Here is a 24218-nt window from a genome sequence, read left to right as displayed (position 1 = left end):
AGATTGTCCTGTTATGTCTCAACCTGAAGTAGGAATGTTCACTTCCACATATCAGAGAGGTCTTAATTGCCTAGAAGCTGTCTAATTACTCCTCTTTGTGTCTCATAGCAGGTTCTCACCCCTGTTCCATCAGAGCACCATCCCTTAATATAGTCAGTAATGTGACTAACCTCATGGCTGGTATGATTTATTTTTTGTCTCATGCATTCTACAGGAGGATGGAAGGTGCGGTGAATACTTTGGAGCTTTTTCCTATTTTATTTCCATTTCTGTGTTGCAATAGGTTTCTCTTGAGGAAGGCAAATAAAAGATATACAGGGTTTTAAGGTTAAATCTATTTTAGCAATTAATGTGGTGCAATCAAAGTGGAGCAGCAGGAGATCAAAGGCATTGGTGCTGAGGCTCCTCACATCTCCATTATATGCATTTCAGGAGGGCGTACGTATACATACGTAGAAGGTTACATTGAGTTGCTGTTCCAAGACCAGAGGTGGTACTTCTGGCTTTTTTTGGTGACACTGCCAGTAAGATTTGGAATTAGAGCTATGAGGAGGATTTTGCCTCCCCCCTGCCTTGCTTTTCAGTATTGTAGCTGTATTTCATATGCTTATTTGTGAAACTTCAGGGGAAAGGTATCTCTTTATCCTTTACTTCAGCATAAAAACTTTATTGGTCTCCTCTCCAAAAGAAAGTTGTTTAAAGATGTTTCTTTTGGGGAATGTACCTATTTTGATGCCACTGTTTGTCAGTTTAGTTGTTCTTTCCCAGAGAACAAATGATAGGCTGTGGGGTTACTAGTAAGAGCGATGAGCTGAGATTAATTGAACAGATATATATCGTCTGCACACAGGATCTTGGAGGAGAGGGCAGGTTCAGAGGCAAGTGCTTCAAGGAGGAGTAAATGAAGGGTTTGTTCAGAGGAGCTTTGAAGTGATGCTGCTTTGCAGAGACAATGCTTAGAGTGATTTATTTTGTATCTGAACCAAACATGGTAATGGCAGAGACAGAGTCTATCAGGGAGTAGATCAAGAGAGAGGTCAGTGGAAAACAGGCAATTTTGACCTAGCGTTTACTAGGCATGTCAGACAAGTGTAATGTCTCTGTGAAGGCATTTGGGTTAAGGATGTTTGTCCTTATGCTGTTAGAGAAGATTATTGCATGTCTCTGCTTAAAGGTGAGGTAATTGTGTGTGCACAGAACTGCAATGAGATCTGTTGGCCTGCCCAAAGCTGCAAGTAGCGAGCAGAAACACCTTGCTGCGTGAGGATGAATACCAGGTCACAGTACTGTGGTAGGGATCCCTACCTTTCTATGTAGTCCTCTTCCCTGCATCTCCCTGAGCGCTTGTAAATAGGAAAAAAAGAGGTTTATAAGTAATCTTCTCCTGTTACATGGGTTACTTTATACACTTCTGTCTCATTGCCATTTTTGTCGAATCTGTCTTCTTACTGACCATTAAGTTCTTCCCTTGCCCGGTTTCCCTGGAAGTTTATTCTACTCTTGGGTCACCTGCAGACAAGTCTCTTGTAAGTTTGACACTGATAATTGCTTTGATCTTTCCAAGATGCCATGGGGTTGGGACTACTCTGGATCATCCAACTTAACTGAACTGAAAATTTTGCTGGAAGAGTCCATCATGATCCGACGTCTGAAATCAGATGTGCTTTCCCAGCTTCCAGCAAAGCAACGCAAAATGGTTGTAGTGGCTCCTGAATCCATTAGTGCAAAGACCAAAGCTGTCTTGGCAGCTGAAGCAAAAAAGATGGACAAAGGGTATGGAAATGTAAGTCAGAAGCTATTTTCATGATAAGACTCTAGTATTTCAGGTACCTTTATTTAAAAACATCAATGGAAAAACAGTACTGTGGGTTCCAAGGAAGGTGAGAGCCACATCTCATGTGAAGGCACAGTGGAAGGCTGTTGAAGGCACTGTTTTAAATGAGTGTACAACACAGTCAAAACAGCTCAGCTGTTTTTTCCTTTTAAGTGGCCTGCTTTGTTCTTTTTTGAAATACCATTTCCTCTGTTTTTTTCCTCTCTCATTAGTCCTTTCTAATTGTCTTTCATATCTCCTGCCTCTGTACTTACTCTTCTGTCTTGCCTTGTAATCCCATACACCCTACAAACACAGCCTTGTTGAAGCTCTGTTGTGAACACAGCAGTGACCAAAAATATGAAGGGTGTATTTTTGCTTTTTTTGTTTTTTTCTTGTATGGATGGCAAATGCATGTTCTAAGCTCCTAGGCTACTAATACAGTTCTGTAAGAACTTTGGAGTTTTTCCTTGCCGTTTTGGCTGGAAAATGCTTTTTCAACTAAAACGATGTTTGTGATATGCATGTCATCCAACTTGTAGGAGTTGAGTAGGAGGTGGGAAGGGAGGTGTCAGAAATAGGAGTGTGTGAGTATCTGCCATACCCAGTGGCGAGTAGACTTCCCCCAGTCCCCCTTTGTTGTGCATTTATAGGCTGATTTTTTAACTAGCAAAGTGTTTATTTGGCAGCAGCAGACATCCCATATCTGTAAGCAAGAAGGAGAAAAGGCATTTCTGAGACTCACACTTATTTTATCTTTCTCTCTGCAGAAACAACAAGAGAAGGAAGCTCTTCTCCTCTTCTACAACAGAACAGCAGAAGCTAAAATCCACTCAGTCGTGTAAGCTGCATGTCATTGCTTCATTCCTGCCTGGTAAAATGTGTTTTTTCTGCTCAGAACAGGAAAACAGTGCCTTAGAGATAACAGTGCAGGGACATGAAGCATAGCCTCCAGCCAGCGTAGAAAAAATTGATTTTAATTACAATGCACTAAACTTTTTCTTCTCTCAGAGTTCCTAGGCTGAGTAAGTCTTCTGATTTCATTCCAAATATGGATCTAAACTGTCATTTGAACAATCTAAAATTTCTTAGTGTTTGGGACTTGGATCAAGGTCCCTGGTCTAGACCCTATTTCAGTTTAAGGAGGGGGAGAGTACTGAAACTAAAAGTATCGACAGAATTTGAGAAAACTAACGTTGCAGTCCTACTGCAGCAGGAACCCTGAGCCAAAAAGCTTATGAGAGGGATGGAGCTTTAATTGTAGCGTACTGTAAGGGTGTCACAGCCCCTGCTGAAGTTCTTGGCTCTTCCACAGAGCTCATATGGGCTGTCATTAGCAAAAGTTTTCCATCAAAGGTGTGCTTTTCACTCTGTCTTCCCTAGAAAAGATTCCCTTCTGTGACTTAATGTGCCCTTTTATCCTTAGCCTTTCTGCTGGGACTGCAAGGGAGTTGCTTTAGGTCATATAGCGTAACTTGTTAATAAGTAGTATGATAATAACTTCAAAAAAGTTTACTTTTCTGCAGCTCTCTGAATGTAAGGACCAGCTGATGTGCAGTGTGTGATTTCACAGTCTCAGACCTTGCTGCAGAATTTGCCTGTTTGGCACAGAACTGCCAGAGTCCCAGCGCTCATTCCTGTAGAAGAATTTCTTCCTTTTATGTTAGTGAACAGTTAGAATGCTTTCTTCCTTTTATTTCAGTTGCAAGTGTGAACTGAATATAAAACCACGAAGTGCTGTTTACTTGACTTTCTGGTAGGAACTAGTTCATTGTTTTCCTGGGGTTTAGTGGCATTTAAAGTACCATTTATTATTAGCTGCTAAGCTACGGTACCAGCTAGCTAATGGTACTGTCCTATGATCATCAGCACCTCTCACGTCTTACCCTTGATGACAGTGTCTTCCATTGCTTCCATTGAAATGACTAGCCATTTGTTAAATGGAATATGGGAGGATGGGAATGAGCTATAAAATAACTGTAGTATCTTGGCATCTGCTTGCTACACTGAATGTTCGTGTTAATATTTGTTTTAAAATCCAGTGATCCCACTTTTCTCCCAGATGTCTTTGTTAAATGATACTGTCATGGTAGTTGAGATCTGAACATCACAAACCCTGGGAGCTGTTTGCACCTTAATACAGTACTGGAAATCCTGCTTGGTGTTTTGACAGTTGCTGCTGACCTAAGCTGTGTTGTATTTAGCAAAGAACTTGGTATTTCTGATCTTAGCAACAACTTTGCTATTACAAAGAAAAGATGACATTTGTATCAGCTGTTCTGATGGCTGTTGCTATACTTAGTTACAAATTTTAGGCTTATAGGTGTTTTTCAGGCTCCAGTTGACCTGATTGTTAATGCAAGAAATGGGTTCTATGGCTCTGCTATTAGTCCATGGCAAAAGACAGAGGTTTTGTTTAATTAACACTGTTTAACTGTGTTTAAAAGGAGTCTTGGTACCTTTCATTGGTTACTAGCCTATATGCATATGGATAATTCCTAGAAATAGCTGATATATTTAGATTGTCAAGCTGGTAAATTGTCATTGTGAACCCTTACAGAGAAAGCTACTTTTAGGATACTCTGATCCGTGCACTTAGAAACCTTTTCTTCTAAAATAAAAACAATCCTAATTAAACATAGGAAGAATAGTTGTATACAGATTACTTTAGTATACTATGATTGTGCAAAAGTTAGGGATACGGAAGGGTGAATGAGACTGTTAAATAAATACAGATGAATTTTAGTTGATTGGTCTGAGATGCCATGATTCAAGCAGAATCATACAAATTGATTCTCAGTGATACTCAAGTATAAATGTAGGCAGCTGTCCAGCTGCAGTAAAGAAAAATGAGTGGATTTTCCTGCAATGTCTTTTTTTTAAGCTGTAGGAGTCTTGAGTTGCTACTTGCATTTTACTGCAGCTTTTGTATGCTAGCTGATTTCTTAGTCTCTGTGTATAGATGAGCAGTATCTTTAAAATGTGTTGTGAGCAAAACCTGTGTTCTCTCAGCGCATAACTTTATGGAGGTTGGTTTTTTTTTTCCTCTTTCATGTAGAGAATATGTTCTGGAGTTATTGGAAAGTGGGAATGATAAATTCCTGGTGTTTGCTCATCACAAGATAGTACTGGATGCAATAGTTGCAGAACTGGAGAAGAAAGTAAGTAATTGATTGAGTCAACTTTATCACCGTTCCTCAGAGTTACAGACAGTCAGATAGTTTATGAAAGTTAGCAGCAGAGTTAATTTCTACTTGCTGTGCCTCTGAATGTGCCCTTCACCGAGGGAGCTGAGGTGCTAGGGTAAATGCCTCACAGGATTCACTTTGTATTAACTGAGTGGCTTTTGTTGTATTTAATGTTCTTTAATCTCCATTGTTTGCCTTGGAGCTTGTGGATACTTGGAGGAGTGTTACCCTGTGTGGCCATCTCTGCTTTGTCCTCCAGGCTTTTCTCAGATGGGGAGAATGTAACAACCCAAGTCCAGCTATGGCTGCCTGCCTTTGTCTCTGTGGTGGTTTTACATTTTTGAACTGGGATACTGTAGGGAGACGTGATAGTTCTGCCAGTCGCCTTTCTGACTTCAAAAGGGCTTGAGTAATTATTTGTGTGAGACTTCCATGGATGCCTCTAAAGAGTTCTGGGTCATGCGGGGGCAATGTGAAGGATGATTTAAGTTAATATCCCAAACTATAAACGACAGCGGCAGTGGTGGCTTTGCTTCTGGGGCAGCATCCTCCAGTACAGCAAGGATGTTGGACACTGAAGAGTTATGGCCCTGCATCACCCAAGTTTGTCATACCTTTCCTGAGCCTACCACAGAGCGTCTGAGGTGTGTAGGATCCCATCTTCTCCCAGACTTGGGGAGGTTGTAGCAGCTGTAACATCAGTACACAGTGTCCAGCTTTTGTATTAAGCTGGTTGCCTTTCCACTGTACTTGTTGCCTGTTGCTGTCCTTCCTGTTGGTCAGGACTGGTGGGAGAGCAATGGACATAAGAGAGCAAGTAATGAATTGTGAACAGAGGGAAGGTACATTATGTACTGAGCTACAGCATCTCTGCCTTTAAGACAAGGCAAGGTCTTAAAAATACAACTGTTGCCTTTTTATTTTCCTGGTTCTGTTTCCCTTCCCCACGGAAGGGAAACAGAATCTACTAAAAGATGGAAAGACGATATGGGAAACGGGACACGAGGCCTCTAAAAAGTATCTTCTGCCTTTTCACAGCGTGTTGAATACATTCGCATTGATGGCTCCACACCTTCAGCCGAGCGGCAGTCTCTGTGCCAGAAGTTCCAGTTCTCAGAGAAGCAGGTTGTGGCTGTCCTGTCCCTCACCGCTGCAAACATGGGCCTGACATTGTCTGCTGCGGACCTGGTGGTATTTGCAGAGCTCTTCTGGAACCCAGGGGTATGTGTCCTGGAGGGGACAGGGGTTGGATGCTCCCTGGAGAGCAGAAGCATTGGTGCTTAGAGGAGATGTAATGGGCAGAGGACTTTCTCTAGGGTTTTTCCTCTTTCTTTCTCTGGTGGCTGCTTGTCTGTGCACTCTCAGGTGCCTGGGCTTGAACCAGTGGGGCTGGTTACACAGCTTGCTGGCTGGAGAAAATGGTGTGAAATGGAAACATGCTCCTGTTTCTTAATTTGACAGAGCTCTCAACTGCTTGCCCAGCCAAGAACTGAAAGGGTCCATCATCAGTGCTGACTAATTTTGAAAAATGCTCAGTGCCTTTTGGAGATGTGGTGCACCAGATTACTTCTTGGCTTAGTCTGTGTTTGAGGATGCAGGCATTAACAAGATCCAGATAAATAGTAATTGATGAGCACAAGAAATGAGATCTCCCTGTTTTCTGGTGCTTACACTATTTCTCAGATGTATGCAGTTTTATTTTCTTTGTCATGTTTTTACATAAAGATTCTGATCCAAGCAGAAGATCGGGCACATCGAATTGGACAGACCAGCTCTGTTAATGTTCACTACCTGGTGGCTAAAGGCACAGCAGATGACTACTTATGGTAGGAAGTGAGAAGAACACTTGGTTTTGCTACCTGTTTTCACTTTTTGTCACATGTGATGTAAGGTGCTTGATGTTAGTGCTGACTTCCACAGCCTATGAGGGGAGGAGCAATAACTGCCAGTCAGGGCTGCTGTGAGCTGGTGACATGGCCTGGCCACAGTGGACATTAAATGGATGACAAGCAGGAGGAATAAAAGTAGTTATCTGACAAAGAAAGGGCTGTTGAGAGAAATTCTGGGAGAGCTGATGCATCTAAAACCTTCACAGTCTCTGTATAAGGAATTGTCTTAGATACAGCCCAGAATATTCATGTGCTGAGTACTTTCAAGTGAAGTCAGCATACACTGGAGATGGTTCCACGTATTGTAGATCACATCTGAGGAGCAACCTGGCTGCTGAGTGCTTGGACAGGGAGCTGTGGAAGAGGACTGCACTGTTGCTTTCCTCTTGCTCTTCACTGAGCCCTTCAGATGAATTAAAAAAGTGCTACTGACTTTCCTCTGAAGAGTTGTGGTCTAAGCCTTTTTGGCTGCAGTGAGAGCTGTTAGTGGACGCTGGTCCTTTTGGCTGGGGAATCTGTCATCCTGGGGGACGGGACGATCTGAGGAATCCTTAGTGCTGCAAGGGAACTGACCTGCAAATGATGAAAAGAAATTATCCACCAGCTGGTTCATTTAAAGTCCAAAATTACATCTTTATTACCTTGTTTAAAGGAACAAATGAACTAAGTGAACTTGTGCAGTTCCCAGAATATCATGATGGCAAATAATTATAACCCTACAATGCAGGGATCTGGAAACTGATGCATCGCCCACATTTCATGGAAAGTTAATGACAGTAATTCTGTCTTTATTTGTGAAATGCTGTCCGTGCAGTCATTAATGCTTAGAGGGAAGGAAATATAGCTGTTCAAGGAAGGGCAGTGGCATCCTTTTTAAAGGCAAGAAAAAGAACAAGACTGCTTGGATACTTGGTAAATGCATTAATTGTGCTGTGGCCTTTTCTTCTTTCAAAGTGTCCAGTCCACAGGTGTGGTTAGAACCTTTTGGGCCAGTGATGGAGTCTTCCTCCTGCAGTACTTCAGGAGATACCCTAGAAATACTGATGTGTTTGTTGATGGGAATTACCATTGCCTACCTTGGAAACTGAACACACAGGCTGTTGGGACTCCCTTTAGCTGCATCTTCTTGTTCTGACTTCATACCATTGAGATGTTGCCTCAGTGAACTGTTTTCCCTGTTGGAGGTGTTTGTTCTCCAAATATTTATAGTCTGAAATCCTCCTTTTGTTACTTATTTAAATTGGATTGATACTTATTTAATTTGGATTGATCAGTATCCCAGGACAGCAGTCATCATAAACTAGAGCAGGACAGGTTAAGGAACTAACAGGCTTTTGTAGAAAAGCCATCTTTATACTCCTGTTATCTGTTTTTTGTTTGTTTTCATCTACACATAGTAAATGACACAGTGTCCTTGCATGATATTTTCTTCCTTCCAATAATGCCTGATTATCTCTCCTAGGCCAATGATTCAAGAGAAAATTGAAGTGCTGGGGGAAGCTGGTCTTTCAGAAACCAGTTTCTCCAAAGCAGCTGAATCCACTAACTACTACCCCAAGGTAATTGACCTGAAAGAATATTGATAGTCCCTGGGAGAGGCTGAATGAGCTTTGGCTTGTGTATATCTGGATTGGCAGGTGATTGGCAGGCTGACCTTACACCTGTTCTGCCTTTAATGCCACAGACCAGATTCTCCTACTCCTCCCAAGATCCATGCCTTGACTTGGAACTCTCCACAGAGTTCCCAAACCTACTGCATGTAAGGAGACGTGATCGCCTCCATAGCATATATGTTCACTGTCTTGGGGGAGTGCGCTCTGATTGTTGCTCACTTTTGGTTTTATATGACAATATATATGCAGGTTCTGTCTGTTCTGATTTCTCAGCCAGATCCAAAGCAGAAGACCATCTATGACCTTTTCCAGAGGACCTTCTCTGAGAGCAGAGATGACACTGATGATGTTCTGCTTTTGGAGGCAGCTGATACTTGCTGTGAGTTTGACTCCGACGGTGCCGTGCACGATACAGAAGGAGAGACACTTTCAGTGAGTCCCAGAAAAAAGCGGCGTATTGAGGAGTTTTTTAAAGTGTAATGGTAACAGGGAAAGAGATGGTGGCCAAGATATATTTTTTTATAAAAAAGAGAAAACAAAAGCAGTGAAGTGTTATTTTTTTGTGTTTTCAAAAATAAAAACTTTCATTTTCTGTATCTCTAGTGTGTTTCATCTCAAGGGATGAGAAGGCAGTCTGACAGTATGACAGATGAGCAGCACATACCAGGCAGCCTGTGTGTTTTGCAGTCCTGGTTTTGCTGATGACTAAATGGCTATGGGCAAGTGCCGTGCTGTTCTGTTTCAGCATGTCAGTTTCCACAGTTGTTTTGTTTAAAAAGCAGATAATGGTTGTCTGTCCACAAGGCAAAACTGTTGTAAAAAGTAACTTCTCAGCAGCTGCAAAGTGCTTTTAACAATGAGTCTTCCATCTCCAAGAATTTTAATCTGTATTTATAGGAGTCAGTTCAATGGCAAAATTTGGCCCTTATTTGGGTCACTTGCAAACAGACTTTCTGGTATTCAGTTTAGCAGTGAGGAGATCCAGACAGATCTTGATGTTTTGTGGAGGTAGGGGAGAGGAGGGAGAGCCCCAGAATTTTGTCTGTGCAGAGCAGTTAGTACCTTGAAGCCAAGTAGTACAATTGTCTGCCTGGAGGTGTGTATTGCCCGTTAGACACGTCTGTCTGAGCACACTGATCTCTGGCCGCATCTGCTCAATCTTGGGACCTGCTCCATGGCATGTACTTTCTGTCAGCGGAGGGTGAAGCTTGTGATGACTGCCAGCGATTAAGCCTGGCTGCTCAGGAAAGGGAGGGCGTGTGTGTTTTCAGATGAGTGAGGAGAAGTGCGACAAGGTGAACTTTTGCTCTTGTTTTGTGAGAAGCTGCTTCTGGACTGAGCTGTTTAAATCAATTATTTTAAGTCATTGTTCCCAAGCTTTTGGTACTTTTTCTATTTTAGAATTTCATCTCCTATTTGGACCTTAAGTTTGAAAAATATGTGATGCAGTGGAAATATTACCATTTTTTTAATATTTACACTGGCTGGAAGATAGGTCTTTTGGGGGACACTTGCTTTTGTGCTTTCTAAAATGCATCAGCTTTCAAAAGGGAAACTCCCATGGTACTTTGCTTATAGATGAATCAACAGATACTTCCATAAGACATTTAGGCTGGTACCCTAGGACTTGTTGTTTGCTCCCATTACAGCTCTGTGCAGGTTACACTGCCAGAAGCAGCACTATTGTTTGATGCAGTGATTAAAATGCCTGTTTTTCATTTGTGATAGTCTCTGTCATGCCCTCAGCCCTATGAACTGGGAGACCTGAACTCCAAGCCCCAATGCTGCCTGAACACACCTGCTCCTTGGTTCCTTTCAGGAGCTTGTGATACAGTTGCTGTCCCTCGAGCATGGCCTGATTCCACTTCACAGCAGTGACAGGTTTGCAGAAACTCTAGAGGCCACTTTTGATGTGGGCTTGATGTAAAGGCAAATGGCTCTGTTTATCACAACTTGTCTTTTCAGGCATCCCTGCATGGTTGTCTTTAATTTTATTTTGCGTTACTGCCAGTGGGGTGTAGCATGATGCCAAGTTAATGTCTTTCATGCTTCTGGTCTTAGTACTAGTAGATAGTTGGAAATGAGCTAGTGTTAAGCAAATGTGACCAGGGAATACAGGAGAAGATGTAATTTCACAGAGGTGCCAGTTAGCTATGTTTTACAGACATAATTTGTAGAGAAGGGTGGGGGGCAAAGCAAACTGAAGGCTTACGTTTAGCTTCTGAAGGCCAGGAGCTAACATGCTGTGCAGGTGGCGTGCTTGGCTGTGTGCAGATACCAGGCACTGACAGAAAGACCTGTCTTTCATGGTCAAGGAGGAAAACGTTTTTGCTACAATATCAACCTGTAACAGTAACTGGGATATTTTTTCCTACGTTGAAGAGTTTGATTATTATGTCATCGTGGAAATACCCTGCAGGTTCTGTATGCGGTTGTGTTGGGTGGAGACTTGCTTTTCATTCAGGAATGGAGAAGTTGATTTGCTGTGTGTGCAAGTGAAGAGTAAGACCATGTGACTGGCAAACTGGAGGAAATGCTTTATCTCTGGATTTGAGACCAAGAACTAAACATCATTTATCTTGCTCCAGCAGCTGGCCAGGAGATAAATACTTTTCTATATTTTCAAATGCCTTTGTCTTGAACACTGAATATTTAAGCTTTTTGTAGGACATATGATCTTTCTGCTTGCAGAGAAGGTTGAGTAAAGGGTGAAAAATGTTGTGGTCTGCCTATTGAAAAAAAATATGGGAGACATTATTTGTATACCCGTGTTGTTTCCTATAGGAGTAGTTTTCTTTTTCCCTTGTAAAGCTACAGCTACTTCAAAACAGTATTTTTTCTGAAATCTGCTGAAAGTACCCTTGGAGAATTCTGCTGCTCATAAACTTGATTTATCTTATCCATATATTGATAAATCCCAGCCCTGTTAGAGGAATGCTAGGTGTACTCTTTCTTTGTTAGGACCCATAAAATCTCAGCTGGTTTGCTGCAGAGTTACAGGAGGCTCTTCAAGTACACTTGAGGTTCACTTTATCCATATTAGATGAAAAAGGGAAGAAGAATCTTGCAGGTAACAGCCAGTAGGTCCTCTGTCCTGGATGTGTTGGCTGACAGTTGTGTTTTTTTAACCAAATAGTCACAAAGCAGCCAAAGGAACATTTTATTTTATTTTTTTCTTTTAATGTATTAGTATCAAAGATGTGTATCCTGTGAGTCATCATTATGATGAGGATCTGAAAAGGGCAAATATATTCCTAGGATACATCAAATGAGATTTTGACTCAACAGAGGGAGATACAAGTACTGTTGCCTAAAGCTGAGCTGAGCCCTCATCTGGGACAGGGCTCTAGCCCACCAGTTGCTGGAAGGATCTGCTTGGATGAGAGGAGAGTTTGCAGGGATTATTGGGGGACAGGGGGAACTAAAAATGTGTTTAAACCCTCAAAGCAAGATCCAAGAGGGCATGCAGCATCTGTCCATGAGCATCTCTGAAAACACGGACCCCCACCATGGGAAGACTCACATAGTGGCAGGGTATGCTCTAGTCATTAATTCCCTGTTACTTAAATGGACTGAATGTGAAGAGGAGGGCTGGGGGGGGGGGGGGGGGGGGGGCATGGGGCTGCCACAGGAGGAAAAGTACCTGCCAGAAGTCCCTGGGGATGGTTTCTGCAGGTGGGCTGGGCAGCCCCGGCTCCTGGCTCCTGCCTGGCAGGAGGGATGAGCTGCAGCCGGCTCTGCGCATTCAAAAGCTCTCGAGCTAACCGGATTGCAGTTCATAATGGAGGTTAATGGGTTGTTAATCCTATTATGAGCATCGCAGCTCAGCGGTGGTGTTACGTGTTTCACTGGCCCATGCTGGGTCCGAGCGGTGCAGGAGCCCTCCTGGGTGCCAGCCCTGCACTTTGGTGGTGGAGATGGAGGTGGCTCGGTGTCTGGGGGCACCGCCTGGGTGCCAGGGGGCCACCTCCGCAGCAGCACATGGAGGCTTCTATGGCTGCTGGTCTCAATACTGGATAATCCCAAGGAAACCAGGCAGATGCTGTGTTTGCACCTGGTTGGGTTATCTTGAAACTTCGGGGTTTAGGGCCGGTATGCTTCAAGATTAGAATTCATAGCCATTGATTTATGTATTCATTTATTTATTTATTACTCCTTCTACAGTTCCAATCTGGCTTCCTGTTGCTTTTTTTAATACCGATATTTCTTTAAAAATGAGGTGAGTGAATGTAACTGCTCCATCTTCTTGCCTGGTGTGACCTCCTTGGGTGGAAATCCTGGAATCTGAGTTCTTGCACCACATCTCCTGTCGGTGCTGCTGGGGGTGATGTACTGCTTGGGTTTCACATTGATACAGGGTGTTTGCTGAGCAATGCGGCCGCAACTGCCTTCCGGTTTGCGTGCTTTAGATAACCCTGATGCCACGCGAGAAATACAGAACATACACCGCGACCATGGAGCTTCGCACCACCGCGGTGCAAACACACCCGCTCCCAGTCCCATCCGCTCACGCTCTGTCTCCTCACGCCTCACTTCCGCCGGCGACGGCTCATAGTGCGCCTGCGCAGACGGCGTTTCTCTCTCGGGGCGGGCGCCAGGCAGGAGGATGGTGAGTGGGGCCGGGGCCGCCGCTATCCGTCGCCATCCGCCCCGGCGGGCAGCGCGGAGCCTGCTGCGGGCGGGCCGCTGCCCGGGAGAACCGCCGGGCCGGGGCCCTGTGTGCGCTCTGCCACCGAGCCGGCCCCGGCCCCGCGCTGGGCCGCGAGAGGGGCTCGCCTCAGCCGGGGTGGCCTGTGGGAGGCGGCCCGAGTGAGGGGAACGGCGGCGGGGGGGCCGAGCAGGCGGCCCGGGAGGGGGCGGCGGGGGGCCGAGCAGGCGGCCCGGGAGGGGGCGGCGGGGAGCGGCGGGGGGCCGAGCAGGCGGCCCGGGAGGGGGCGGCGGGGGGGCCGAGCAGGCGGCCCGGGAAGGGGCGGCGGGGAGCGGCGGGGGGGCCGAGCAGGCGGCCCGGGAAGGGGCGGCGGGGGGCCGAGCAGGCGGCCCGGGAAGGGGCGGCGGGGAGCGGCGGGGGGCCGAGCAGGCGGCCCGGGAGGGGGCGGCGGGGAGCGGCGGGGGGGCCGAGCAGGCGGCCCGGGAGGGGGCGGCGGGGAGCGGCGGGGGGCCGAGCAGGCGGCCCGGGAGGGGGCGGCGGGGAGCGGCGGGGGGCCGAGCAGGCGGCCCGGGAAGGGGCGGCGGGGAGCGGCGGGGGGGCCGAGCAGGCGGCCCGGGAGGGGGCCGGGCCTGCGTTCGCCGGCGGTGCGCGGTGATGGGATGGCGGTGCCGGCTGCGGCTGGGCCTCGCGCGGGGGGCGGCTCTGCCCGTGCCGTGGTGCCCCAGCGCCGCCCGGTGCCCGGCCTGCCCCGCAGCCGCGCCCGCCGGCCCCGCCTTGGTAGCGGCGGCGCCGGGGAGAGGCCCCGCCTTTGCGTGCCGAGCCCGCTGCTGCCGTGTCGGGCTGCGGGGTGGCCGTTCGGTGAAGCCGGAGCTCACCCTGGGCTGCCTCCCCACAGGCTAAGCGCACCAAGAAGGTTGGGATCGTGGGGAAGTACGGCACTCGGTATGGTGCGTCCCTGAGGAAAATGGTGAAGAAAATCGAAATTAGCCAGCATGCCAAGTATACCTGCTCCTTCTGTGGCAAGGTGAGAGACCTCCTTCCCTAAAAAAGTCTTTAATAGTAACTTTTGTTGTTGCTGCTGGAAATACAGTTTGGTGCTTTGGTCCTTTTTGTACTGAAGCAATAACTCCACTAGTTTTGAGATAGTCATCGGTGTATTTGAGCTTTAGGCTCCTGTCAGAATCTTTTATAAAATAAAAAGAGTAGACATTTCACATGCATGTTTAGTGGTAGTTACGTGAAAACAAATTATATTTCATTACACAAAATAGTAAGATATGTTGCCATACTATATGTTTTAGGTATCTTAATAAAAAAAGACCTAACAGTATTAAAACAACACACTTGTTATCCTGCTAATTAAGGCACGACTTAGGCTTTTTTTTTCTTTCAGTAACTTTACAGCTTACCTGGAGGGAGAAGAGAGCATGCTTTTCCCACTTACAACTTTTGTTTGCAGCTGCTTGCTTATAATTGTGTGCTGTGTAACTGGATGGGGAAGAATTTCTGATAATCTTATCTGCTCATGTGCATAATAAAAAAAATCACTCCTAAATCTGTTTTTTGGCAGTTTGAGAGGTCCGTCAGCTTGTGCTTTGCCCAGGAAATTTTTATTAATATTTATAAAGTAGGTGTCTTTAAGCAGCTGGAAATTTAAAAAGATTTCTCTCTATTTTTTTAATGTATTAGTGTCTTTGTCACGTGAAGTAAAAACATTGATAGCCCCATTGGCAGAGCTGCCTAGATCCTGTATAGGTCTAAGTGAAACCCATTGTCATCATTGCAAGGTGATGGAGATTTGGAGTTCAGTACCCCGCACTCACTCTGGATGCTATCCAAAGGGACTCTGGTTCAGAGCAATCTGTCCAGGGAACACCAATAACAGCGGTGTTACATTGGCCATCAAACCAGGTGAGAATATCTGTTATTGTGACCAATGTAACGCCTCACTATTTTTCTCTTTGAAAAAGAGCTGAATTGTTGATGATGCACTTAGAAATGACCCACTTTATATCTGAGTAAGAAAGTGTTTCAGAAGGACTTTCCCTGTTTTGAAAAAACTGAATAAAACCATTCCCTGATCCTTGCGTGTCTTAACTAGGCTTATAGGTAATGCCATAGCGTGGTGCTGGAGACCTCGCCTGAAGTTTGGCTTTTTCAGCTGATGGAGAGCACATTTTGTCTTTCCTTTTATTACAGACCAAAATGAAGAGGAAGGCTGTGGGTATCTGGCACTGTGGATCATGCATGAAGACAGTTGCTGGTGGTGCCTGGACTTACAAGTAAGGAAATTAAGAAGCTCCTTCAGCATGTATTCTCATATAGCTGAGGCATAATAACAGCTTTTCATTTTATTTTTCAATCTACTAACCGTTAACTGTTTTGAGTTAGTGATATGTGTGTGAGTGGGTTGCCCGCGTTGTTAAAACTTGATTGCAGTGGATCAAAGTGGATTTGATGGCGATTCTTTCCTGTATCTGTTGTGCAACTTCTGAGCAAACTGAATTTTATCTGTCACAGTCCTGATGCTCGTTTTGGTGGGTTACTCCAAAATTTCTGTGTCTCTGGGTTTTATCAGTTCAGAAATACAAACTCTGCATCTTTTCCCGAACTTCAGATAAAGAAATGGAAACAAATATTTTACTAAAGTAGTTTGGGGTTGGTGGGGGTTTTTTGTTTGGTTTTGGTTGGTTGGGGTTTTTTTGTGCCTTGGCTGTAGTAGCATTTCATACTGGAGACGTGAACTACAGTTGTTTGTACAAGGTATTATCTTTGAGCCATTTTTTTGGTGATGTTGGAAGAAAAGGACCAGAGAGAATGGCTGGTTCATCCAGCCATCTCAGGATGGAATCATCTATATGGATTACTCCTGATTGATGTCCCTCTGACCTATTCTAAAAAGAGCTTCAACAGCTTCTAATAAATTACGCCTCTAACCTGAGAGTTATTTTTCCTTCCTTGATTCCTTTGACTGTATAAAAATCTTGATTTTTGTCAGGGAACTCTTTACTACTTCTTTCAAAGTCTAAGCAGCATTTTTTTGTGGTTACTATCCCAGCCTTTTCGGTTCAGAGACAAGAGATGCAGTAGGCAAAACCAGATTTACTCTGAGAAATATTATTTCTGTTTTACTTTTGTTTTAAAAGCATTGAAACATAATACTTACTGTAATGGTGTTCTTGCTTACTCCCTTTCTTTATTCTTCTTCCCTTGCAATTCTGGTAGAAGACACTGTTGCCTCACGCGTAACAGTTGCCAGGAACCTGAGCCCACGTGCTTGTGCATATAGTTGATGCATAACTGGAAAATTTTGGGTGAAGACCTGGGTTAGGAAGTTGCATGTGCTTCTGTAAACAAAGGCCTGCACTTTGTTATCATGAAAGTCAGAGTGGAATTAGCCCTCTGTTGACAGTGCAATCAGACGATAACTATTTGAAATGATTAGTGTTTTCTCAAAAAAAAAAAACCAAAACACTGGCATGCATGCAAGTGACTCTCCTTCTTCTTCCAGTACCACCTCTGCAGTGACAGTCAAATCTGCCATCAGAAGACTGAAGGAATTGAAAGACCAGTAGAAGCTACTTCCTGTCCTCATTGTGAAGCATCCTTTTTTTCCCCTACTGTCAAGATCTGTCCTTTCATCAATAAAAAGGTGATAATGGAGTGGAATCATGGTGTCTCTGCAAAATGTCCTGCCTTGCTTTATGTGGTGGGTTGACTCTGGCTGGATGCCAGGTGCCCACCAAAGCTGCTCTGTCACTCCCCTTCTCAGGTGGACGGGGAGAGAAAATATAAAGGCTCATGGGTCAAGATAAGGCCAGGGAGATCACTTTCCAGTTACTGTCACGGCCAAAACAGACTCAACTTGAGGATATTAATTTAATATTACCAATCAAATCACAATAGGATAATGAGAAATTAAACTAAATCTTAAAAACACTTTCCCCCCTCCCCTCCCTTCTTTCTGGGCACAACTTCCAGTTTCTCTACCTCCTCCCTGCCAGTGGCGATGGGGAATAGGTGCTGTGGTCAGTTCATCACATACTGTCTCTGCTGTTCCTTCCTCCTCAGAGGGAGGACTCCTCACACTCCTCCCCTGCTTTAGCCTGGGTCTCTCGTGAGGTGCAGCTCCTCAGGAACCGACTGCTCCGGTGTGGGTCCTCTGTGTGCCCAGTGGTTGGTCTGTCTTGGAGCCGGCTGGCATGGGCTCGATCGCACGTGGGAGCAGCTTCTCACAGAAGCCACACCTCTAGCCCCCTGCTACCAAAGCCTTACCATACAAACCCAAAACACTGCACTGTATTTACAGGTATAGCTATGGAGACAATAGTGCTATCCAGTAGTTGAGTGGCTCTTGTTGCTGGTGAAGCCGTTAAAAAACACTTTTCCAGCTAATTGCATACTTTGTTACTTGAGTGTGCTGAGGTGAATCTGAGGAAAGCTTAAATAGCTTTAAGAAGCCTTGATAATGTTCTTCATGTCTGTGCCTTAAGGAATAATGCAGAGCCCCATGAGTGGAGGAATGCACAAATGTAAGAGGGGAAGAGAAAACATATAAAACATCACTCTCCCCCTTCCCGTGTGACTTTTGAGGAGGGCTCAGGGGAGTAGGGCATGTGCTGCAAGATGGAGAGGAAAAGAGCAGCATGAGTAGCTTTGAGGGACTGGAATGGTAAAAGAGCAAGTACCATAGCTATCCTCTATTGCTGGCTGGTGCCCCTAAATTCCCAGCACCAGCTACAGACAATTGCTTACTACAGTCTGGGGTGTGTTCTGTTTGCAGATCTGGAGCTTAGTCCACCTGAGCGCTCTCTGGCTTGGTCTTCCTAGGTCTGATAGCAGGCTCCCGTGTCTATGTTCAGGTTGTCTAATCCATACAGAGTTGCAGCAACCAATTTTCATGTTGAGCCGACTCATGGGACATTGAGTCTTGGAGGAAAGGCTGCTGTTTGAGTTAATAATGGCCTCCGGATCATCCCTTTAGACTGTCAAGATGCTGGAACAATTTTTATGGTTGGCTTGTCAGGTGAGTTGTGATTTGGTTTGAGTTCTGTTTTTGTCTAGGTTTTTTTGGTGACTGGTCTCCCATCCTTAACAGTACAGGTCAGAAAACGAGTCTTGTTAAGTACCTTGACAGTTGCTGGAGGAAAAAATAATAAGCAGGTAGCATAGTGGTTGCTTGCTCTTGCTCCAGCTTAAGCTATAAATGAATTTGGGTGGTGATGAGCTACAGCAGTAACATCATTAATGAACCTGACATCTTTGAAAGGTAGATTCAGAACTGGACCAAAGTAGGAACCTTTTCCCAAGCTGCAAAAAGGCTGTGGCTCAGAAGTTTGACTGCAGTGTCCATGAACTTATTTCCTAACTATTTTTTTTTAATTCAGTGCTCTAAACTTCCTATACTCAAGTAAATTAATGCATCAGTGTCATTCATGTCAACCTGCCTATCCTCCATGTCGCCTCCCAACAGTGATGAGGAGAACAGTTTCTGGGAGAGAGGTCACTGCGTATTTCTCTGTTGACTCGCCTTGTTCTGCCTGTAGTGCATGGTGAGAGAGTTGCGTGACAGGTTTAAAGTGGAGGTGGCAGTAGGTGACTCCTTAAAAGGTACGGCTCGTTTTTGTGTATGTAGATGAACACCACCATGGCCTCCTGCACATGTGTCTTCTGTTAGAGCTGGGTTATGAAGGAAACCTGTGGCTTCAAGAAACTCCTAGCTCAACTCATTTTTGCTGCTGCTTTTCTTCCGTGACGTGCCCACAGCAGCTTTCACTCTAGGTACTTGTCAGACCTCCCAGCTTAGTCCTGGGCACTTCTGTTGCTGGTCCTGACTCATGCTAACCAGTTTTCTTGGGTTGCCATCTTCAGGCTGGCTTGAACTTTGTTTTCAGTTAAGATGTTTCTACTCCCTTGGGGATGCCTTGGATACTGGTGTGTGCATAGCTGGAACAGCTCAAGGAGCCAGCTTTTCTCCTGTTGGTGGCTGCTCCCGCTGAAGGTAGGGTGAATGATGCGTGAGGATGGCTTATGCTACTGTAAGACTCCGCTGTCTGAAAAGCAGCTGCTGGCCTGCTTCAGTGAGTTTGTTAGGGGCACTGCCCCTGACTTTGGCTTACCTTCTGGCATAAGTTTCTGAAGTGTGGTCCAGGAGCTGCTTTGTAGGTAACTGCGCCATCCTTTAGGGAAACCTCAGCGGCAAGGAAGGTCTGGGGAGCTGGTATAGACTGGATGTGCAGAAACAGCTGTGTACTTCTTGGGACTCCAGGGAGAGGGAGAGGACGAATTGGATGTGGGGGAGCTCTCCAGTTGCCAGCGCACATGGAGATGAGTGAGCTCAGGAGGTATTGGCTATGCATCTGTGCATCACCTTCCAAGAAGGTTTGTGAGCTATGGCAATGCTTCTTAAAACGCATCAAAGTAAAGACAACTTCCGTTATACTAAAGGTGTCTTCACATGAGCCCTTTTGTTGGGAGATTGTGATGAAACCACACGAGTACTGATTACTTTACTGGCTACTTAATTGTCTGAAGGCCTTTGTTGGTAAAACACTCTATGTGCTTGGGGAAGGTTCTGCTGGCAGTGTGGCTGTACAGCTCTGCTGCTAGAAAGGGTTCTGAGGGGCTTGGGTTGCTGGGGGGGGGCGTCTGCATTTCTACAAGGAGGCACCATGCAGCCAGTTGAGGCAGGGGAGACCTGACAGCTTGGCAACTGCAGCCCAGCTTCCTGGGTGATGGACCTGAGGATGGGAGGGGGAAACACTGCAGAAAAGGTCCAAACTCCAGCATCACCTGCATGAGCTGTGCCTACTGGAGCAAGACTTCACAAGGATCTGCTGTGATACAGGGGCCATAGATGCGCACAGGAAAGTCTGTGTTGCCTCACTGATCTACCAGAGAAAAGTACTGCTTGGTCCTTGGAACAGCTGTGGGTGTCACCCGGTTAAACATGTCCTTGCCTCTTCTGGAGTTACTGAGCTGCTAAAACCAGATGTAAGCAGCAAGCTGGTGGGCATGCTCCTGGCAAATTCAGATTTACCTGCTGTCTCAAAGGCTCGTAGCTGGCTGTGGCAGCTGCTGTGTGGAGGCATGTGTTACCGGCTCTCACTGCCTTCACAAGCAGGGTAGTGTTCTGCACGTTGCCTTTTATTCTTGACTCAGTGCGCTCGGGTCACATTACCATGTCCCTCTCCCCTCCCAGTTCTGGGTGCTGCGGTATGACTCTGTGCGCCTCTGCGTGTCCTGCATTAATGCAGAGGTTGCAATTGAAGTACAGGTTTCTAATTAAAGCCCACTCGACTGTTATGAAGTAGCCATTAACAGATACAGAGTATATGTTTTATGTTGATATTCCAGGGTGAGATTGCATAGGTATTTTCCTGCTGAGGAAGCTATTAATTACCTTTAGGATTAATATTTGTGGAGTGTGGAAGCTGAGCAGAGTGGAAATAGGAAGAGAAGATAAGGATGTGAGATGATTTTTTTTTGATCCGGACTGTGCTCCTACCTACATCCCTGCGAGGGCTGTGCCCGCAGGTCTCCTGGGTTGTGCCCTCCCGAGAGTGCCGTGGTACCCCGGCTTGCTCCTGAGCAGGGGTGTTTTGTGCCGGTGAACCTTCAGGGCTGCCAACGCCGCACGTTGGCCCAAAATGAGAGCAGGGAGGAAGGTGGAAAGGGCAGCAAAGAGGAAGGATGCTGTGGCCAGAGCACGGCCGGCTGGCAATGCTGCGAGCGGCCAGCGGGCGACACTGCCGCTCTGCTGCTCCGTGTTGCAAGGCTGCGTCTTCTCAGCTTCCCTTCCTCTGCTCGTTCACCTGTATGCCGACTATAGCTTCTTAGCTCAGCGTTTCGTGCTTCCCCCCTAAAATAGAACATGGCAGTGATTTTAGATTGAAACAGAAGTCTGTGCCAAAAGGGATCAGGAGGTAGAAATAGGAATAGGGAGGTTGGAGGCAGGGATTTTCTGGTCGCTTGTCACCTGTAACGGAGCTGAATTTGTGTCGTTGCTCTGTCCAAACCCTGTATATATCCTAGGAGTATTTGCTGTATCAACAGCTATGTGATTTAACCAGGTAATCCCCAAAATTTGTTGTTTCCTCGGGGAATCTAAGGTGAAAACAGGAATTCTTAGCAATTTCACTTACTCTTTTCTGTATTATTTGTTGTTGAGCCTTAGTCAGGAACTTGGATACAGTTGTCAGATGCCATAGAAGCAAAGAGCTGATACCTGTCTTGGAGGGTGTGAGCTTACGGCAGTGTCTGACCCCCTTGGATTGCTACAGCTGTGGGAATTGGAGGAGGGTTCGATGGAAACAGAAGCTTTGAACGGACTGAATGTTCTGTAGATGTGGCTGAGCAGGTTGGTTGATCTTGGTTGCTTTTGAAGAACAGGTGAGGAGGGGACCTCTTTCTCAGAGCAATCCGACAGTTCCATGGGGCTGTTTTTCAGGATCAAGGATATGACCTAAGGGGATGGTGGCTGTAACCAAAGTGGCATTTTGGCCCAAAGGAACTTGGAAACTCTGAAGGAGCTCAGGGCAACTGTCCTCATTCTGATTTCCCTGTTAAGCATTTACCTGTTTCCAGAAGAAAATAATTGCTTTGGCTTTACCCTATTTGTGTTTCCTGCTACCTCCTGCTCACTGACAGGTCTGTCTGGTCTTTAGGAGATCATGATACTAAGCCTTGGGGGCACCATATGTGTTTGTGTTATGCAACATATTAAAGACTTTTTGTCTTTCAGGGCTTAGGGCTCACAGCGGTGAGAAACCTCACCCACAGGCACTGGCTGTCCCTTCTGTGCATCCTGGCTTAAAGGTGGTGTGAACTTAGCCCATGTGCAGGTATTCCTTTTTGGCTTTGTGTCTTTTTTTAGGGATTTGATTGTAATATAGCCCGACAGTTGTAAGTGGTGGGCACCATGTTTTAAGGAGCATATCCCAGCATGATTTCTAACTTCCATTATAACAGCAAACGTCTTGGCCTTACTGTGTGGTCAGCTGCCTTCATCCTTGTGTACAGTCAAGGGCTGCCTATTGCCTTCCTGAGCTCCTTCATGCCTCTTCCACCATGCTGCCTCCCAGGGAGATTGGGTGACTGATGCAGGTGAGTCATCTTCCTGGGGCAGATATACCCTGTCCTGGGACAATTTTCTAGGTCTCTCCCTAGAAAGAAAGGAGCTTTAGTGATGAAGTTTATTAGTAGCTTTGCAGTTCAGAGTGTTGGACCATCTGATTTTACATATTGTCCTAGCTTCTACCTGCTGCTCATCTCACTTGGATGTTCAGCAGCTCCACTTGGGGAAACAGAGCATCATCGCTGAGCTGCTGGTCCAGCTGCCATGAAAGAAGTGGGCAGGCAACACCTCTCTGCTTCCTAGTTATGCAGTGTGGCTCACAGCTTTTCTTGGAGAAACGATTCCTTAAAGGATGCCACAAAGTGATACGTGGTGGCATGAGACTGTGTATTTCCAGTGGCTCAGGGTGACAGAGAATCGCCTGCTTGAAACCAGCCCCAGTGCTCTGGAAGTGGGCAGCTGTCATTGGTAACATACCCTTCCTCCAAGTATTCGATCCTTAGCGGATGTCTTTTGAGGCATGGAGTGTGGCAGAGTTGTGGATATGCCTCAGGTGCCCTTATTAGATGCCTGGATGCATTTTGAAAATGGCTGCTTAGAAAATGTCTAATTGCTATTCCACATATTCAAAATGTTTTTTTTTTCCTCTTGACAAGGCTTTGGCATGCCTTGGATTGCTAAATATACTTTCCTCTTGAAAATTCTTGGCAGGGATCTGTGTAAGGAATCACGCCAAGCAGTCTCTTCAAATGTTAACAAGCTCATCGGTGTGGCTTTCCCAGTGTAGTTTGTGCTCCTTTTTTTTTTTTTTCCCCCCACCTCTCTTCCCAAAAAAACCCGACCCTTCTTTCTGTACACTGTTGCTCCAAGCATATGAACTATGGCAGCTCTGCAAGAAAGGATTTTTCTTACCAGTGCTGAAAAAGTGCTTGTTTGGTGTTCAACAGTTTGGTGTCATTGCCCTGCTCAGCCTCCTGGGGCTCCTGTTGAGTTGGAAGTGTGGATTTTGGGGTGCTTCTGGAAAACCTAATCCATTTTCTCTTCTCCATTGCCCTGTCTTGCTTTTTTCTGTTTTTAGTCAGTTGGACTGTATCCTTGCATGGCAATCGTAGATTTGATGTCTTTCTTTCAGTAGCCTATTAGCAAGTGAATGAGGCTGTCGTGCTCCCCTTTTGTTCCCCCCTCCCAGTGCTTATACTGGTGTAGAAGCAGCCCTGGAGCTGGTGCAGTGCTGCTCTGGCATCTGAAACTGCCAAAGCAAAGAAAAGGGGAGAAGCCAGCGCAGCATCGCTGAAACCCCAATGTGTCCCTAAAAAAACCCTCTCCTAGGACTCTGGCATCCATCCATATGTCAGGCTACAAACCTCCCTTGAGCTTCAACGGAGACAGTCTTGAATATGCATTTGGAGAGTCAAAGGGCTGGCTTTCCCTCGACCTTTGCCCACCTCTTGTTTCTTCTCTTGTCCTCTCTTACTCACCTCCTGACCCAGCGTGTAAGCAGTGTTGCTGTGGGAAAGTGCGCGGCCAGGGGAAGAGCACGGTCAGCCCTGCGGGGCTGCACCTCCGGGGCTTTGCTGGCAATATGCCTCCACCTGATTTCTCAGGAGGCAAAACGGGCTGGAGCTGCCCTCGCCCGCTCTGCTGTGGTGTGCACGGGCACAGCTGCAGAGGGAGAGCTGGCCTAGGCTTCTTATTTTCCTGCAATAATGAGCACACTATTGCGAGGTTACACCAGTCAAGGCTTTGGGCAGCGCTTTTAAAATGCAAATTCCGTAAACGATTCCCTGGGCCTTGCCTCCGACATGCTCTCCTGACCTTCGGTCATCTGATGGACGCACCTTGGGAGCAAGCATTTGTGTTTGGGTTGGGCTGTTAGATTCCCCTCCCTGTGCTCAGGGTCGAGTACCTACCTGAATCAGCCGACCTGCGATGCTCTGTCACTGTGAGCCACCGGAGCTCGGCAGGGGATGCAGGGAGCTGCTGCAGAGGAA

General features: G+C 46.0%; 3 protein-coding genes across 5 annotated transcripts in view; all 3 read left to right on the top strand.

The window, feature by feature from the left end:
• Window positions 1–9099, top strand: part of SMARCAL1 (SWI/SNF related, matrix associated, actin dependent regulator of chromatin, subfamily a like 1) — a 40637-nt gene extending 31538 nt beyond the window's left edge. For both annotated transcript variants that reach the window (XM_056349373.1, XM_056349372.1), the window contains exons 11-17: window positions 1565–1783; window positions 2584–2654; window positions 4872–4974; window positions 6040–6222; window positions 6727–6827; window positions 8353–8449; window positions 8777–9099. In XM_056349373.1, coding sequence (XP_056205348.1) covers window positions 1565–1783; window positions 2584–2654; window positions 4872–4974; window positions 6040–6222; window positions 6727–6827; window positions 8353–8449; window positions 8777–8983 — 981 coding nt within the window. In that variant the 3' untranslated portion in view covers window positions 8984–9099. The remainder of the gene's footprint in view (window positions 1–1564; window positions 1784–2583; window positions 2655–4871; window positions 4975–6039; window positions 6223–6726; window positions 6828–8352; window positions 8450–8776) is intronic.
• A 3859-nt stretch (window positions 9100–12958) lies between these two features.
• Window positions 12959–16820, top strand: RPL37A (ribosomal protein L37a). Its single transcript, XM_056350232.1, has 4 exons — window positions 12959–13112; window positions 14047–14175; window positions 15351–15433; window positions 16663–16820. The coding sequence occupies exons 1-4, from the start codon at window positions 13110–13112 to the stop codon at window positions 16724–16726; spliced, it is 279 nt and encodes a 92-aa protein (XP_056206207.1). The 5' UTR covers window positions 12959–13109; the 3' UTR covers window positions 16727–16820.
• Window positions 16821–18038: 1218 nt separating this feature from the next.
• The window catches only part of IGFBP2 (insulin like growth factor binding protein 2), a 94367-nt gene continuing 88187 nt past the window's right edge, over window positions 18039–24218 (top strand). The window contains exon 1 of one of the 2 annotated variants that reach the window (XM_056349142.1): window positions 18039–18177. The gene's annotated coding sequence lies outside the window, so the exon portion shown is untranslated. Of the gene's footprint in view, window positions 18178–22133; window positions 22257–24218 lie in introns of those variants that run through there. The other variant, XM_056349143.1, reaches the window with a different exon arrangement.

Source organism: Falco biarmicus, chromosome 8 (assembly GCF_023638135.1).
Source record: "Falco biarmicus isolate bFalBia1 chromosome 8, bFalBia1.pri, whole genome shotgun sequence".
In the NCBI taxonomy this organism is placed as follows: Eukaryota; Metazoa; Chordata; class Aves; order Falconiformes; family Falconidae; genus Falco; species Falco biarmicus.
This window is presented reverse-complemented; position numbering and strand designations above follow the sequence as displayed.